We start from the raw sequence: 19,674 nt of genomic DNA on the forward strand, positions 1-19,674 counted from the left end.
TACCTATTAAAGAACTGCTTCATTGACACTTCAATACAAAAAGCGGGCATTCCAGGTTTCCCAGGTTGCTTAGAACACATCAATGTGATCTGGCAACAAATTAAATCAGCTAAAAAGGAGAGGAAGGAGCTCCATGTGACATTCCTGGATTTGGCTAATGCATATGGTTCAGTGCCACATGAACTACTTTGGGCAGCATTTGATTTTTTCAGTGTACCGATGACAATAACAAATTTAGTGAAAGCCTATTTTGGAGATTTGCAATTCAGTTTTTCAACTTCAGAATTCAGCACTACATGGCAATGCCTAGAGGTTGGAATAATGGCAGGATGCACCATTTCTCCACTGGCTTTTACCATGGCAATGGAAGTAATCATTAGGGCATCAAAATGGGTAGTAGGAGGAGAGCGCTTGGCTTCTGGAATGCGATTACCACCAATTCGAGCATATATGGATGACATGACAACCATGACTACAACAGTAGCCTGCACTAATCGATTATTGGGCAAATTAACCAATAACATTGAATGGGCACGAATGCAATTCAAGCCCACTAAATCAAGGAGCATCTCTATAATTAAAGGCAAAGTAGTAGATAAAACATTCTTCATTAATGGTGAGGCAATACCAACAGTGTCTGAGAAGCCAGTGAAGAGTCTTGGGAGATGGTACGACGGGGATCTAAAGGACACAGTTCGTGTGGGAGAAGTTAGACAACAAGCAGTGGAAGGGTTGAAGAGCATAGACAGCTGCGCTCTACCAGGTAAACTAAAACTCTGGTGCTTTCAGTTTGGTCTACTGCCGAGGTTGCTGTGGCCACTGACTGTGTACGAGGTTTCTTTGACAACAGTAGAGAAGCTGGAAGCTTTAATCAGTTCATACATCAGGAAATGGTTGGGAGTTCCACGCTGCCTCAGCAGAGTGGGACTTTATGGTAAAGGAATACTGCAGCTACCAGTCTCTGCTCTAACCGAGGAGTTTAAGTGCGCCAAGGTCAGACTGGAAATGACATTAGTAGAGTCACGCGATAAATGCGTAAGGGAGGCAGCACCTGTGTTGAAAACTGGAAGAAAGTGGGCGGCAAAGAAAGCTGTGGAAGATGCAAAGGCTGCCCTTCGAATTGGTGATATCATGGGGCAAGTTCAGCATGGAAGAGGGGGTCTTGGTTTCAGTTCAACTCCTCCTACATGGCACAAGGCGGCCCCAGCTCAAAGGAGGAAGCTGGTAGTCAACGAGGTGCAAAAGCAGGAGGAGAGGATGAGGTGTATAAAGGCCATTTCCCAGGCCAAACAGGGAGAATGGATGAGATGGGAGAGTGTGGAACAACGCAAGATTGGCTGGCAAGACCTATGGTCAATGGAACAGAGCAGGATCAGTTTCCTCATCAGGTCAACATATGATGTTCTCCCATCACCACAGAACCTAAACCTCTGGGTAGGAGAGGATCCCTCATGTCCTTTGTGTTCATCACCTGCAACATTAAGGCACATTTTGACAGGATGTAAGGTGGCTCTTAGCCAAGGACGGTTTACTTGGCGCCATGACCAGGTGCTGCGATGTTTGGCCTTAGCATTGGAAGACAAGCGTAACATGACCAATAAGTTGCCACCTGTTCCATCAAAACATTACACACAAAAGACAACATTCCTCCGCCCAGGAGAGCAACCACCAAGAAAAGGTGTTAAAACCAATCCTCGCCCAGGACAACTGGAAGCTGCTAAAGACTGGAATATGCTGGCAGATGTTGGTCAACGGCTTATTTTTCCACCTGAGATTGCCACCACTAACCTTCGACCAGATATTGTCTTGTGGTCTGGATCAGCACGCCTTGTTCACCTGGTAGAGTTAACAGTGCCATGGGAGGATGCTGTAGATGAGGCGTATGAGAGGAAGAAACTGCGGTATGCTCAACTAGCCACTGAAGCGGAACAGCGAGGATGGAGAGTTCGGGTTTACCCAGTGGAAGTGGGTTGTCGAGGATTTGTGGCACACTCTACAACCCGGTTTCTCAGAGACGTCGGATTCAGTGGCCAAGAGTTGCGTCGCACAGTGAAGAACTTATCTGAAGCAGCAGAGAGGAGCAGCAACTGGCTGTGGTTGAGACGGAAAGATTCTGGCTGGGGACAGGTAAGTAAGCTGGGCTGAGTTGAGTGGGGGACGGAGGGGGGTGATGCTGGGACGCCAGAATCACCGTCGAGCCCTCTTGAGGTGTCGTGGGCTAGTCGACGAAACACTGAGGATGGAAGGTGCCCACTTGAAAACCCCAGAGATGTACCCTACTTAGCTCAATCCAGACGGTTGTCATGCTGATGCGCTGGGGAGGCCGCACTTTGGTTGATCCCCGGAGCCAGCATCGCAGCCGTTGTGTGTGCTGATGCGCCAGGGAGGCAAAATAAGCTGATCCCTGGAGCCAGCATTACACTTCAGCCATTAACACCAGACAGAAGGATATCTACATCATCATATGGAAGGAAACGTAAATGGATGGAGACACATATGGATCACATTAGTTTACTGTAAAGCTACGTCTTAGTTGGTGCTTATCTTGGCGAGAGCCGAGTTCAAATCAGCATGAAGTTTTAACATCTACTCTCGTGTAATGGAAATCATTAATCATAAATAAAGTCACTCAACATATAATCATGGTATGCAGGAACCTGAGACTCAAACACCAAGGGCAAGCCATTTTGATTTAGAAGACTTTCAGCTATTAATAAACCTGAGTTAAAATAGATCAAAATTGTATCTAAATATATATTTTTTGCTTTACAAATATAATTTATTAAGACTACTAATTTTCATAAGGCTTACTTTGTATTTTATAATATTAAATTCAGCAAGCAGGAGCAGGTTTGTTTACTTTGAGCTCCATAAATTAAGGGCATGTCATATGCACAATTAATAGGGAGTTTAGTATTGGTTAGCATTGCTGGAAGGAAAGAGCATGGCTGAGTATAGTATGTCACATACCAAAATAAATAAATAACTTTTTCAACTGAGGGTGTTTCCTGTTATTTAATTAATCTTTGGAATAACTTTGAAATTTTTGGTCTATGATCCAAAAATCGATATTCAAGCTTAGTTTAACGACTTTAGTATCACCCTGTGTAATTTCGAGTATAGAAAGTTTTAAAAGATGAAAACAGGCCAATAGTCAAACAGATAAATAATGCAGTTGATTAATCACTACACTGGTAATCCATTGTCAGTAAACAATAAACAATAATGGAGGATCGGTACCAATCCCCTCATAATCTCAATGTACACAGACAGGTAATTCTGTTATTAAACTGGATCAGTGTAATAGTTAACCTGCAGAATTAAATAAGTACACGGCCTTTTTAAAAATCTACAAGATTTATTAGACAGTCCACAGAAACAGCACACTGTAGTTGACAGGGTGAGTTACAACATGTAAAAAGCAGCCAGAAAAAAAAAGCTTGAAAAAGCCAGTGCATTACACACTCCTGGATCCTGTCCAGGAACCACCCTGAACAATGCTGACATGTAGCCTCTGTAATCAGTGTCAGTGGAAGAGATTCCTGGTGCATTGCAGACTTCTACTGGATTTGGAAAGGGCCCTGGTGCTGTGTCGCCTGGGTTGGAGGCTGATGTTGAAGCCCGACTAATTTTAACTTTGCATTTGCAGGCCTGCATCATAATAGCTGTGGGCACGAGCCAATCTGCACAAAGGGTTTTTAAATCAAAATAAGCAGCTGCCTCAAAAGGTGCTAAAAACAATATCATTCATTCTTAAATACTCTACTTAGCAGTCATTGTCATATTGGAGCTTTCTGAAGTAACAAAAGGGTTTAGAGAGGATGTAGCAAGTGTATGTGTGGATATCTGTGGATATGTACAGCATGTAATAGTACTTGGCAAATAAAATAAGATAATATCTAAGTTCTGTGCTCCTACATACAGCATGGATTGGCACGTGTGGAAGCGACAGCATGGGAGAAGTAGTCGTGGAAAAGTACAGAGCAGTTAGAAGCAGTAAGGAAAAATTACATCTTTAATTGCTTTAATCAGAAAACACTGCAGCTTAAAGCCTTACAGCTGCGTGTCTTTTTCTGATAACAAGCTGAAGTTCAGAGCAGCTGATTCAAATTCGCCACCGTTCTGAGACACGGGGGGAGGGGCGGAGCCCGCAGCACAACACAGATAAACAAAAGCCAGCCAGTCTTCCCAGCGACAGAGTGGGAGAAGTAAAATCGTGGAAAAGTACAGAGCAGTTAGAAGCAGTAAGGAGAAATTACATCTTTAATTAGGTCCTCTGCTATTCCTAATATACATTAATGATTTTGATTCTGGTATAGTAAACAAACTTGTTAAATTTGCAGATGACACAAAAATAGGAGGAGTGGCAAACACTGTTGCAGCAGCAAAGGTCATTCAAAATGATCTAGACACATGGCAAATGACATTTAATAGAGAAAAGTGTAAGGTAATGCACGCAGGCAATAAAAATGTGCATTATAAATATTATATGGGAGATACTGAAATTGAAGAAGGGAACTATGAAAAAGACCTAGGAGTTTATGTTGACTCAGAAATGTCTTCATCTCGACAATGTGGGGAAGCTATAAAAAAGGCCAACAAGATGCTCAGATATATTGTGAAAAGTGTTGAATTTAAATCAAGGGAAGTAATGTTAAAACTTTACAATGCATTAGTAAGACCTCATCTAGAATATTGTGTTCAGTTCTGGTCACCTTGGTACAAAAAAGATATTGCTGCTCTAGAATGAGTGCAAAGAAGAGCGACCAGAATTATCCCGGGTTTAAAAGGCATGTCGTATGCAGACAGGCTAAAAGAATTGAATCTATTCAGTCTTGAACAAAGAAGACTACGTGGTGATCTGATTCAAGCATTCAAAATTCTAAAAGGTATAGACAATGTCAACCCAGGGGACTTTTTCAACGTGAAAAAAGAAAGAAGGACCAGGGGTCACAAATGGAGATTAGATAAAGGGGCATTCAGAACAGAAAATAGGAGGCACTTTTTTACACAGAGAATTGTGCAACTCCCCAGTAATGTTGTTGAAGCTGACACCCTGGGATCCTTCAAGAAGCTGTTTGATGAGATTCTGGGATCAATAAGCTACTAACAACCAAACAAGCAAGATGGGCTGAATGGCCTCCTCTCGTTTGTAAACTTTCTTATGTTCTTATGTTCTTATGTATATATTTACACAACAAGTTTTGAGAGTTATAGTTACAGTTGTAGGGTTGAATACATTTTCCGGATCTCCTATTGGAATCCCTCTTGCATTCATTATAACCCAAGGACAGTATGACTGGCCGAATCACATTGTTACATCCCGTTATTAAGCTCATAAGGAGCTCGGTTTAAGGAAAATTCAGCTCTTTAATTTAAGTTGGAACTTAATGTAAGTTATTTAAACAGAATCCTCGCTGAGCATTCAAGGAGTGGGGTGTTTATTCCACACACAAGGAATAACCCACACTTTGGAGGCTTGTTGGTCAAACAACTGTACTCCAGTAACGTTGCACAGGTATAGTATTTAAGACTTACCCCGTTTGTGAATACTGCCACAGCCCAAAGACACCACAAATGCCCCCTGCTCCAAGTATGTAGGCTCTGTTCCTTTATAATTTCTTACATCTGACATGAAAATGAGTGATAAAAGCTTGTGCTTAGTAGAACTGTCTAGTACCTGACAAGGGAGTGATGATAGGCATCTGTATTACATGTCTCTAATATACGGTTACTGTTCTCATTTCTCTGTACATGCAGAATTGATGGCCTTGTACCTGTGGGGCACATATATTCGTTGTTTAGTAATCTGGTTTGTAGACTTCCTCTGTAAGTGTTCTACTCTGTCCACGGGTATTTCCTGATGGTCCAAAGAGGCAGCTTGTTGATTTTAACATTTTCATTTCCCTTTTCCGGCATGTGTATGTATTACTTGCATCCCTTTGATAATCATTGTATTAGCTGTTGTATGACACAACTGTAGATTTCCTGCATAACAGGTTATTTTCCACAAAATCAAAAGCCCCTTTCCTTTTACTGCAGAAAGCACTGCACACTGTTGAAGCAAGTAATCTAACTCTGCATGAATTTGGTCCATTATTCCATTTTTTTAGTAGTTAGCTCTGAAAGAATACTGGTTAGTGTCAAAAGTTTTTCACAAAAGGCAGTATTATTCTTCCAGAGTGGGAACAGTTTATATAAGATACTGTTGCTTAGCAGCAAACAACAATAACTGTTATCTGTTTCTCCAGGATAGTGTGTGAAATTGTTTAAAAAATGCTGCTCAAGCTAAATGATTTCCTGGCAGCCACCATTAAATTGATAGGATTATGCCAGGAGTTAAAAATAATTAACGTAGTAGATGCTCAAATTACCATTCAAATTCAACATTAAGATGAAGAGAAAAAAAAAGAATTCTACTCTTTTGATACAAAATTATTTTGTTTTAAAAAACAAGTTTTATCTATATTTTTAATTAAGCTATTTAAAAAAAAAATCTTAAAGCTGAACAACTTTCTCAAAAGTACTTTATTCTTTTGCTATAGATTTTCCCCCTTTATCTTCACTTTGATTTGGGTCAATGTTCCAGTGCCACTGTAGGTTCACTTCCTTTAGATCAGTCTAATGAGACCTCCCCTGTGCCCACCTAAACTGCCAAGTAAAAGATTACATAACCCTGGAAATATAAAATCACTACCTTGGCTTCTAAAATATGAGGTTTTGATCTGAGGCGCCAGCCGTCTTAGGCAACAGGTCAAACTGAACAGTGGCATTAGATTTTTTTCCAGATGAGTTTCCATAAAACTGAAAATATGAAATTGCCACCTGAAATGGTTTTTGAAATATTAGTTGCAACAGAGGAGGCAGATCTGCAAACTTTATAAGGATGCTTAATTAAGAAAAAATATATATGTTTCATTACCTTACTGCATATGTGGGAAAATAACATTTCAAAAGATTTATTTTTTACTACCAAAAATTAGTATACATTCAATGCTGATTTCAAAACAAGAATTGTTGCCATGTTTTTCAGGAAACTCGTCTTCCCTTCGTGACTAAGAAATAAGCTGTCCCTTAGCTAACTGGCTGCTCACTCTAAAGCAGTGGAAACACTCATATAATTGTGTACTGTAAGAGTATTGTTTTTACCATGATAACCTTGGTTTACTATCAAGGGTCTGAAAGACATCAGATAAGTTAACACACAGCAACAATGGCAGTTCTGACAGTAAAATAAATCCAGATCACACAGCAGGGTGCTTAAAGCATTCAGAACAAATCCATTCACCATCAACATGCAAACCAAACATCCCAGTTAAGTTTAATATATTGCTTGGCAAAGCCTAATTTCTACCAGAAACATGCAGTTTACATGATATCTAAGTGGTGTAAACCGTAGCAACAGCCTTCAATTTAACACAGGCGGTTGTTTTGGTGGCACACCCCTCCCTCTTCTCTTGAGCACTTTAAGGAAGCTGATTGTGTTTTGCAATTTTATTTTATTTTTTTACAATGAAAAACAAAATTAAAACATGCACAATACATATTGCTCTTTCTAGCATTTCCTCTCAAGGAAAACATTTTGTTTAATTCTCAGTGATTTTATTACCTAATTCTGTAAATAACAAAAAAAAATTAATCAACATGTCGTTTCATTAAAGTGTTGTATCTTCTATTTAACTTCAGTGCTACTGGTACTCAGCATTTGGCACCACCTGGTGAACATATATTGTAATTGTGCTGATATTTTTATTGATATTTTGAAGGTTTTTCTTAAAAGGAAATTTTAACCCAGTCTAATGCACACCATCACAGAATGCTGACATCAGTCTGACCTGACAGCCTGCACAATAATACTTTTAGAATCACAGATAACTAATATAATTGACACCAGTAAAGCCGGTTTAACTATGTATTTGCTAGTCTCTTGCAGGAAAGCAAAACAAAATAAAATAGGCCGTATGCAGGGTTAATCTAGTGGGAACTATGACACCAGGGAAGAACCTGACGGCCACATACAGTACGATTCCAGGAACAGAAACACAATTTGAATTGTTCACATCAGTATTAAAAATGAAGATCGGCTGCCAATTGACTTGTGAAACAAAACACTGCTCCCACCCTGGCTCTGACTTGTGTTTCAATTGTAGCTGCATAATCCATCTGATTCTCTACGGTACCGGCAGCATGTCTTTAATTTCCAGGAGGACTTAGTTACCATCCTTTGGCTCCAAAGCACTGAGCCTGCCACCAATGATTTATTACATTTTCCTGGAAATACTTGTTTACTAATTAATAAGTAGTGATGACTGCTGATTCTGCATGGCATTATGAATAACAGATTTTTTTTTTCTCACACCATTGCATTGTTCCTTTATGCTCAAATAGGATCATTAATAATTTCTTTACTGTTTAGGCTCTTTGACCTGGTCACAGTTTAAAGTGGAATTTTAAGTTTGTATTGTATTTCGTAGACACTTTAAAAGGCAGCGTTGTCTAGTTAAAGCTGAGGTCTGGGGTGATCAGAGATTCTGGCTTTGATTTTCAAATTAGACAATGACTTACTGCAAGCCCCTAAGCCCTTTATGCCCTTTTGACTCCCATTTTCTTTTAAAACAAGACAGAAGCAGAAGCAACCCAAATGAAATGAGTATAAGAGGAAGCTTAACATCTCCCAAAATTAAGAGAAGATTAAAAAACAGACATGGAAATTCATGAGAAGAATTATAGAGGTCATATTCTAAGGGCAAGGCTGAGGCAGTTACACTGACACCAGATCTACAACTGTACAATTCACCGTCTCGAAACAACTTTAATAAATACTTAAAAAGAAAATGAAAAAGACTTGAACTCTTCTCCTAATTACAGTCTATAAAAGTGTCTGGTAGATAAAGAGTGCCAAGGGCAGGATCTGCTCCCAGTATCAGTAAGTGAGCCCTTGCTGGTACATGTCAGTGCTGTCTTCCAGTAACAAAAGATAACACAGGCTGGCTCTGCTGCCTGGAGTTGAGCTCCACTACATTCCCCCATTAACCAAATTATATTAATGAGGCTGAATTTTTAAATCTTAAAAGGGGATTTCTCCCAATAATTCTGTTTCTTTGACGGGCCCCATACGAGAAGTGTTACAAGGTTATCTCTTTTCCAGACTGACAGGCTATTTATTACACAGACACTGATCCTCCTCTTTTTGCTTGAAGGTCATTCTAAAGGCCACGATACACTATGCAATTTCGGTGCAAACTGCAGCCCGTGACTGCATGGTTATCGCATCATTATTGTGGGCAGCAGTATGGAGTAGTGGTTAGGGCTCTGGACTCTTGACCGGAGGGTTGTGGGTTCAATCCCAGGTGGGGGACACTGTTGCTGTACCCTTTAGCAAGGTACTTTACCTAGATTGCTCCAGTAAAAAGCCAACTGTATAAATGGGTAATTGTATGTAAAAATAATGTGTAAAAAATAACGTAATTGAATGTAAAAATAATGTGAAACTTGTAACAATTGTAAGTCGCCCTGGATAAGGGCATCTGCTAAGAAATAATTAATAATAATAATAATTATTGCACAGTGCAATCGGGCTCGATCGGATTGCATCCTATTGCAAGCACTATTTTCATGCAATCGGATGTGATCGCCCTGGACAAGTATCTAATCAGTGAGCAAGGAGGAGTCACATGACAATATCTACGCTGACAGGAAAGAACTTGAAATTGACAGGAGAGAACCAGAGAAGCAATTTCCCGCTCTGCTCCTGTACTCATAGTCATACACATGAAACTGTGGTAAATGGTAAAAGTTTAAAAGTTTTCTAAGAACGTACAAATTTACAAGCACATGGTCAATTTAAACATTTTAATAAAAATCATGGAAGGGGAAATAAAACTACAAAGTATTCAATCAATTTAAGTAGCTAACCAAGAAAATGTTAGCAAATTAATCCAACCGAAGTACGAAAGGCGAGTTATTTGTGGGGTTTAATAAAGTGTATACGTGTTGAGTGTTTAATGTTTTAAGCGTAAAACTTCAACTCCCACAAATATTTCACCTTCCGTACTTCGGTAATGTATAAACTAACAATGAAAATTATAAGCCTATATTACTTTTTTGTAAGGGATATACCGAAACAGTCCTAAAATGAAAGTACGAGTGCTCTGGATGATGAATGTTATGCAAAAATAACAATGAATGATATTTTTTAATGTATTTATTAAAAACAAAAAATAAATCCCTAATACATTCTAACATAAATAAACAAATTCAGACATGTTTACAAGCACAAAAGTACACATCCTGTATGTTCTATGTGCATAGCAACATCAAAATACGAAATAGGCGTAACAAATACTCTCGTTTCCGTTTCCAAACACCTTCTATATATATAGTACATCACATCCGATTGCACCCTATTGCACCCAGAGAGATCAGCCACGACTGCATGCAATCATGCGATCGGATTGCACCAAAATTGCATAGTGTATCATGGCCTTAAGACATGTGAAGCGAGGCAAACATATAGAACTAAAAAAGGTGCCCAGCCTGTAACAAGAACTGAACAGAGCACTGCATTGCCAGAACTGACTTGTAAGAAAGGCTTTGGTTATAACAGCTTCCTGTTTAAAAAACGTTTATGAACCCGCCATAAAGTAAGAGCTGTCACCATTGTGATTTTTGTAAAATCCTTGTTATGAAGAAAATAAAACTACCCTGGGGAGACATTCCAGCCCTTTCTGGTAAAAACAAAAAATGTATTACGCAGTTAGAACTTTACACGTACTAGTAGGTAGTTATCTTATGCTCCTATGCCACCAAGTGGCATCAAATCATAGGAAGAAATGCAGGTGTATTGCACACATTCATATCAAGAAAGAAATGCACTTTTAGAAAGTCCTGTAAAATAGTGTCAGTTGTTGATATTAAACAGCTAGATGTCAGACTCAATTGTGATAATAAAAAAGAATTAGAGAGACATATTATAGGTAACCACAAATGTTAACACCTGTATGAGGGTCAATACTATTTTCCACATGCTTTGTGTTGTAGAAATCAATGGCTATTGACTAAAAAACAACCCTGATTTGACTCCATAAACAGAAACATAAAGATGCAGGGAAATTTAGGGAAATGTATATCACAGTAGATGCAGGGCTGCACTTGCAACCCGGTGACATCACAAAGTAAAAGCAACCTATCACCCTACAGACTAGGCACTATCACTTGCACTAGGAGGATCCTCCTGGCAACTATCTTTAAACCTAAAACTATCTTTAAACCATGAAATCTTAGCAAACCAGGGCTGACGCCTCTTACCCGATCTGTCTGTTTGTCGAAGGTGCTTGTGTGATGACTGAACTGGACTGTGGGGACGGCATGGCTTGCTGAATCCCAATGCTGGTGTTGTGGTTTGGCATCCTTGTGTGGGGTGGCTGGTGCGAGGATGGTCCTGCTGAGCCATGCATCGAAATGTTCTAGAAAACCAAAACCGTGAAGGACACAATTCAGTGAATACAAACGTGCCCATCACAAAATATCCTTAAAACAGTTTTAGAAAAGACAGTATATTCTTTTTTTAAGACTTTTCTAACAAGTGCTCACACAGGCCATTCTGAAGTTCAGACTGCACATTTCCATCCATCTTCCCTGAAGTAATTAAAGGAAGTTATCATTGATGAATGTATCACTTCAGAACAGTGGAACAGTCATTAGATTGCATCAGTCCTGTCATGGTTATCCACAGTGACCCAACATCTTACATTGCATCAGTCCTGTCATGGTTACCCACGGTGACTTCTTAATTTTAGCTTCAGTTTGTTAGTGTCAATTGGAGGGGTCTCTCAAGCAGACACTCTTAATAATGCTGAAACACTGGTACAGTTTGAATAGAAGCAAGACGTCTAAAACTCACCTTGCCTGACTTCTATCTATCCACACTACACACTGAAGATAACGCACCTTTACACTTTGAAATGGTGATTGTGAATGTGTGCTAGTAATCACATGGTTTGTATTTATCTTGCATTATTTAGCTAGGAAGGTATTGGTAATCGAATCAGGAAGACGTATATTAATGTCACCCTGTCTTTCTTTCACAGTTCTGGCTCTTAGGGCCTCATTGAAAACAAATTGGAAGAAAATGAAAACTGTACTATTTGTAAGTATATTCTATATAACATATATGTTCAATTTAATAATTACATTGACAGAATACATTAATTTGATAGTTTTTACCATTCAGTTCCTTATGCCTTGCAAATACATGTCATGTATTCTATTTAAATCATTTCAAATGGGTCTTGAAGGGACCAAGAAAACTGTATTTACCACAAGCATGCTCAATTAATTAACTTTTTTTTCTCACCAATTTTAATTAGTGTTCATAAATAAAAAAGAATTGGTATTAAAAGTTAAAGTGTTTTTTTTGGGACGGGCCTCTTATTCGTTATGTGCTGTTAGAGCTGTGGTTTACTTCATTTGATCCTTTTGACTCTAGGGGGTTCCTCCAAACTTGAGTTCTGTAAGATCTCAGGCTCCAGGCCCTGGTATTGTTTAGTCATAAGCATTAGGTTAGATAAAAAGGGTTATGAACAGCAGGCCCCTGATATTTCCTGTCCACCAGCAGCACTCAACATTAAATAATCATAACAAATGTCGATAGCCCCAGTCAAGGCCTCAAAGACTTCAGCAGTGACATTCCTTACAGGTCTATTGATCCTAACCACCCACCTGGGCTCTCTGCAAGTGCAGTCCAGGTTGTATAAGTTGCCCAACTACCTTCACCTTGGCGCAGTTTCCAATTACAATATAAAGTATAGGGTGGAATAACTTCATACAAGACCAGTTTCCAATTACAACATAGAGCATAGGATGGAATAACTTTACACAAGACCGGGAGAGAAGCGTTTTCAAACTGGTTGACATGACCCAGTTTAAATGTAGAAACCCACAAGGCTAACGGTGTATTAAGATTTGTAGCAGATATCATACAGATGAGACTAAGCCATTGACATGAATTTGAAACAAGTACCCTGCAGGCAGACTTATGTTACCTGCCTGTCTAGAAGTACAGACAGAAAAGCAGCACAAGCAACCTGACTGCTTAAGCCTTGTTTTAGACTTTACGTTTGATGGTAAATCATTACCACTGTCCCTTTTGCTCTCTATATGGAGCCCTGAAAGCTGAATGAATGGCTGCTTATGTTTTCCAGTTCAGTCCTTTATTTATTTATTTATATATAGGCATATATATATATATATATATATATATATATATATATATATATATATATATATATATATATATATATATATACATATATTTGTGCAGTTGAACAAACCTTATTTATCTTGTTGATTTGCTGCGATCCGCCAACTTAGAGGCACACTTGGTCGCACACTTTTAATTTCTGATTAAAATATATTTTATTGAACAAACATTTTTCTAAACAATCAAAAACCATGACGTGTTTCGCCACAATGTGTTTTTGTCAGTCGGCTCTTTTGTACAGCGGTATCGGCGCTATGCTTCAGTGCGGGAGGGCCCAGGTTCGCGTCCCACCTCTGCCTGTGAGAAAACCCTGCCTGCGGGAACCGAGAATGTTACATTGGTGTCAGTGATCACAGGTCACACTTGGAAGACTGTAGCCTGGTGAGCAAGTCCGAGGGTGGACTTGTTGCTGGCAGGGGAGAGTGTAGCATGCACGGGGGTAGGGGTCAGGGTTGGTAGGTGACACAATCAGATATGAAGACATAAGCCCGATACCAGCTCCTGCAAGGGAGCCGGCTCTTCTGTACGTATTGGAGCTATGCTTCAGTGCGGGAGGTCCCGGGTTCGCGTCACACCTCTGCCTGTGAGAAACCCCTGCCTGCGGGAACCGAGATCGTTACAGTATTTGATATTGCAATTTTGTTATTAGATTTTTATGTGTTTAGGATGACTTTGATATTATCAATATCAAAATACATGCACAATATCGATATACAATGTTCATATAGTTGCACACCCCTAATATATATAAATATACTACAGTATATTCATTGGGCATTCTTATGTCTGGTAGTGCTGGAAACATTATAAGTTATAATTTCAAAGATCTTCAAAAACACAGTTTTCAGATATATACTGGAAAGTGTTCTAAGTCATATATTCTTTAGCTTTCCGAAAAAATTTACTTTTATAAAAAAAAACAAAAAAAAAAAACACTTCTACTGTACAGTAGTACTATCTGTCTAAAACTGTGGCCAAATAGAGTGTCTTGGACATCTAAAATGCACCAGATTTTACAGCTAAAATTGTACTTTTTCAATTAATTTTTAATACACCCAGAATAACCACTATGCATAGCCCCCTTCTTCACAGTAATAGCAAATGGAGGCAAGTGTACCAGATATCTTACTAACTAGTGTCACTATTTTAAAATAAGTTTTCTAGTATGGGGTCACTTCGATCAGAGTAAGACTAACAGATCCAGATATAGATTTAGACTGCAGGGGAGGTTAAGCCCCTTACACCTGCAACAACATGTTATACTAGGCAGCTGCCTAGGGCCCAAAGTCATGGAGGGTCCCAAAGAAAAGTTTTTTTTGTTTGTTTGTTTGTTTGTTTGTTTTAAACAGATATGGAATTGCGCGCAAAATGGAAGAACTTCACTCACTGACATTCCAATCGAGGCCGTGTATCTCACTTGTGTTCACACAAAATCAAACTGGCTGACATTCCAATCGAGGCTGTGTATCTCACTTGTGTTCACACAAAATCAAACTGGCTGACCCGGAACTTACTCTCGCTCTCTTTCGTGCGGCGACACCAGCAAATGCCAGGGCAGTCAGTTCAGGGGCAGCAAAGCATAAACACAAGAAATGGGAAGAAGAACGCAAGATGCAAAGGAGGCATTAGAAAGATTTTTACAAACCAGTGCTGAAAGCCCTGAACTGTCAAAAACCTTATCCCTGACCCTGGAGAACTAGCATTTTCTTTATCAAAGCGTGTCAAAAAAACACCTCTAATTAACAGTAAAGCAAGGAGAGCTAACTGGCTTTGCTGTATTGGTGATTGAGAAAGAAGTAAGTTAAACTGCATTTGACTTAGGTTTGCCAACTGTCCAAAAGTATCAAAAGAAGAATGCTAATTTACAATACTGTGCTGAAATTAGTATACGCGTTCTTCAACCAAGTAGCCAAAGCACAGCGGGCTTGGGAGACATGGTCCAGCTTGCAATGCTTTTACCACAGACTGTTATTGGAAATATACTGAATAGACTAGATGGAATTTATGCAGTAAGAAGTGACTGACTTGACGGATCTGGCAGCTGATGAAAACTGGCACAAAATGGGTTATTTGTTGTTATTCATATAGGAAGGTAGTGGCCTAGGTAGTTTGCCTGGGGCCCCGTGATGGGTTAATCTGGCCCTGCTCACATCTTATTACCATCAGCAGCATTACATCTGGTCCCCTTTTCTGCTGTTCAAGATCTTTCAGTACTCTGCTTGCTTTTCTTTTTACAGTATGCAGATATGTTAAAGACCTCCCACACATCAATGATAGGATAAGAGAAAGAAATAGTTTTTTTTATTATTTTGAAAAATCATTATATCCTGGATTTAAGTATAGAAAGTGAGCGAACTCGCTTTTTCTTCCAACACAAGAAAAGGGGAACCAGTGATCACAGTGCTAACACTATGAAGACATAACCTTTTCCCATCAGGGGCAGCTTTCCCAACTGGGGCAGCAGTGTGGAGTAGTGGTTAGGGCTCTGGACTCCAGACCGGAGGGTCATGGGTTCAATCCCCAGTGGGGGACACTGCTGTTGTACCCTTGAGCAAGGTACTTTACCTAAATTGCTCCAGTAAAAACCCAACTGTATAAATGGGTAATTGTATGTAAAAATAATGTGATATCTTGTAACAATTGTAAGTCGCCCTGGATAAGGGTGTCTGCTAAGAAATAAATAATAATAATAATAACCAGCCAAAGCACTTTGTGATGGACAATGTCTCTTTGAGAGGAGATATCTTTCTCTGTCTCATTCATCTGTCCCAAGGGTTAAGTTGCATTTTAACTGGAAAGTGTATTTCCCTTCAACTAGACAGTCTCAATTCAAATAATTTCCAGGTACTTTCTAAATACTGCTGTGATGCAGGGGTTGTTCACCAGCATCCGGTATCCGGTCACACTGGTGGTGAACACGGAGCTAATATAATCCATGTGTTTTGGATCCTTAATGCTCAGGTCTGTGGAAACCTGAAACCAGCTGGCTGTAGGTGAAGCTGTTGAACCCGATCCCTCAGTGCTGCTTACCTGGGTCAGGTCCGGTTACAGAGTCTGTCTCACTCTCTGACTACTGCTGGGTAAAGGGGTGCTGTTTAGCCTATATGATAAATTATTAATTTACACCTACACTCAGTTAAGAGGGTATAATGTAAAGCGTGACTCATGTTGGTCTACTGTCCCTCATAAGCTTGAACTGTTTATTTTGGGGGTGGTGGGGGGTATATCACTGGCAAAACTAAACTGCCCCAGAAACATTAGCCATTAGTTAATCAGACTGACACTGACAAGGCAGAAGATGAGCGCTATCCCTCTATGGGATTCCATGTATCTTCTGTATCTTAGTCTGTGTTGATATCATTGTAACCATGTTCCACACTGTCTTTCTAAATGAAGCAATGGCACAGTAACTCAGTGACCATGGTTGGGTCTTTTGTCATAGTTGTAAGAAATGTACAGTATTTCCAGTTACCTACCCTTTTATTGTCCTCTTCTTCCTGCGCCTTTCTGAACTCCTGCTCAATGGAGCAGTCCAGTTCATTGAAGATCCCCACTTCTTCACAATTCTTCAGAAAGCGCGTTGGCGTAGGTGTCTGGTCTGGAATGAGTAGATAATAATTTAATAAACCTGTTGTCTACATCTGTCATTTAAGAAGCTGGTGTGTTCAATGCATTTGGAAGCGGAAATGCATTGAGCAACAATAACACTATATTAACCCGTGGTGCATTTCAACCCCCTCTTCACAACACTGTATTAACACATTAATTTAGTATTTTACCATGATTCTATAGTGCCTACACCAGAATGTAGTGCTTGTTACCACATTTTTACCATGCTTACCTTAGATCAATATGACTCTCCATGCTTGCCCATATTTTACCATGGCTTCACTATGTTTTTACTATATACATTTTGCTAGGCTTTTAATAAACATTTTTAAGGGTTGATCTAGTCGTGGCTTGATTGGTGAATTGAATTAGCACAATGTACAGCTGAACTATGAAATAAACTGTTGGATTGTATTCCTTGCCATTTATTTCTCATTAAAGGTTCATGGGTACAGGCTAAATCTAGTAAATGGTATGGGCAGAGTGGCTATGTGAGTTTATATTACAATCCCACATTGCATTTCAACCCTGCCCTACCATCAACCTAAATCACAGTGGTGGAGATCATCACACTAATTTTACTAGCCAGACCAGTCCCCAGGTTTCCAGCAGTGAAAGCCTAGTGCAAGACACCAATCGTACTGAACAGAATATTCAAGTTTGAGATAAGCAGACATGAAAGACAATCTCTGCAGTGAATGTATACATTTACATGGTATCACATAGGTCCAACACTGAGTCACTGAATGGTTACCATTCAAATGTCGGCTAAGTCCCCACCACCCTCTAAATAACACTATCCTTGGGGCAATATAAAGTTTCAGGTTCAGGAAAGATCTGCTTATTAAAGTAAAGTGCATCTTCATGTGTCCATTGGCTGTCAGTCATGTGGAGAGAACAGAGACAAGCCTGTGCCGGCTTTCCCCCGAGCATTCCTCATTACAAGTGCAGAGATGTCAGAAATATGTGTTACTTAAAGACCCGAGATTCAGAAGTGGCAATGAAAACACTTTTAATGCAAACAAGCAGAGAGGTTGAACTGGAGGCCCATGAAAACGATACATTTTGGTGTAGGTCACTTTTGACACCACAATATAGGAGGGATTGTGACCCCTGCGATGTCAGCTGTGCCCCCTTTAATTTGGTTTTGCCTTAAAATAATATACCCCAATCTTCACATATTAAAAGTGCCTCATAGTAGGTGCAGCGCACCCCACGTCAAAGAAATCCAAGAGCTCTTGGCTGTTATATCAGAGAATCTGATATTGTCTTGCAAAGTGAATAAATATTAGAAGGGCATCAAATCACAGCTGTTATTGTTCTGCATCATTGATCGCACAGATCCCGGGCTGTCCTTATAAAAACAATCTCTGCAAATGTCCAGTCTGTACAGAGGATAAGATCAGAGTTGTGTCTAGTCTCAATTATATTATGACTATGTTTCACAATTCTTTCATAAACTGCTTTGAGACATTAGCAGACATAACTAGTATAATAGCTCTAACTAACTAACTAACTAACTAACTAACTAACTAACTAACTAACATTACTGCCCAGTTATGTCTGAGATTTGTTGTGTTGCTTTATTGTTTTAAACAGGTTAGATTGAAAGGAAGCTCAGGACTAAGCTTCCCACAGAGATTAAACAGATCAGGGGAGTTGATAGAGTCGTAAAGAATGAGGGCGGAATGGGTGTTCAGCAGGTGATTACTTTTAGGCTGGCACTTACTGTTACATCCATCAGGTTGTGGGACAGTAATTCATGACAGCAGCTCTCTCGGGTGTGGGACAGTACCAATAATGATTGCTGATAAAGTCTCTATAGCATATATAGTACTCTCAAAGAATAACAGATGCATAAACTGTTTTGCATGTCCTACTGTTTTTTTTTTTTTTTTTTTTAAAGAAGGCGATCATCCAAACTACTAAACACTCAATAGTGCTAAATTTAGAAATACTAAAAGAAATGTTTATAAATGATATGACAAATGTTTTGACTAGAACAGGGCTTCCCAACCCCAGTCCTGCAGAGTTCAAGTTACTTGACATATGCAACTGTTAAGAGCTGAAAACAATTAAAAATATCTAATTAAGCAAATTATCAGTTCAATTAAAAGTCTAGTAATGTAATTGAGGGCGCAGTTGGAATGAAAACCAGCAGACACAGTGGAGCCTCAGGACCAGTTTGGAAACCACTGGACTAGAAGACGCATTGTCTTTACAATTGCTAACTTACCTTAAACTCTGCTGCTTACCTCCATGTTAACACCTATGTGTAAGCAAATGAGTTTTAAGGCCAAAGTTAGTTACAGCTAATCAGAGAGATACAATAAATAAAAAATCCCATTAAAAGAAACCACAACAGGACTTTGTTAAACGTAGTATAAAATATCTAGCAGAGCCTGAAAAAACTTTGGCTTGTAAGTGCAAACTTGTTCAAAGTTCCCTGAACGAATAATGTGTTTTTTAAGGTGTTCCCCCTTTACAAAAAAATAAATACAATTAAGGCTCTTTGGCCACATGTACAGTATACCTCAAAATAAAAATATAGTGTGTAAATAAATCTTTTCTGTGAGCATTGGTCATATCACAAAGCTGCCCTGCCTATATTTTCTTACCTGATAGCATATTATCATTTTTTATTGATGGAAACTTCAAAGTCATTTCATGCTTGTGCCTGTGAATCATCAGATGATCCTCGGTGGGAAAACGCTGTCAGGCACAAAAAAGCTGGCATTAGTGTACGAGTTAGAAATGTGCAGGGAAAACCAGAGCCCTGCATTCCAGCTTGTTTCACTGACTGC

At 39.3% G+C, this 19,674-nt stretch overlaps 1 protein-coding gene across 3 annotated transcripts in view; it reads right to left on the bottom strand.

Annotated features, from left to right (window-relative positions):
• Positions 1 to 19,674, bottom strand: part of LOC117435811 (cyclic AMP-responsive element-binding protein 5-like) — a 155,188-nt gene that overhangs the window by 104,157 nt on the left and 31,357 nt on the right. For all 3 annotated transcript variants that reach the window (XR_004549202.3, XM_059011106.1, XM_034059251.3), the window contains exons 3-5: positions 19,489 to 19,582; positions 16,738 to 16,859; positions 11,308 to 11,465 (exon numbers count right to left, since the gene is read on the bottom strand). Coding sequence is in view for 2 of the 3 variants with exons in the window: in XM_059011106.1 (XP_058867089.1) it covers positions 11,308 to 11,465; positions 16,738 to 16,859; positions 19,489 to 19,582 (374 nt within the window). In the remaining variant the exon portion in view is untranslated. The remainder of the gene's footprint in view (positions 1 to 11,307; positions 11,466 to 16,737; positions 16,860 to 19,488; positions 19,583 to 19,674) is intronic.

Source organism: Acipenser ruthenus, chromosome 3 (genome assembly GCF_902713425.1).
Source record: "Acipenser ruthenus chromosome 3, fAciRut3.2 maternal haplotype, whole genome shotgun sequence".
Lineage (NCBI taxonomy): Eukaryota > Metazoa > Chordata > Actinopteri > Acipenseriformes > Acipenseridae > Acipenser > Acipenser ruthenus.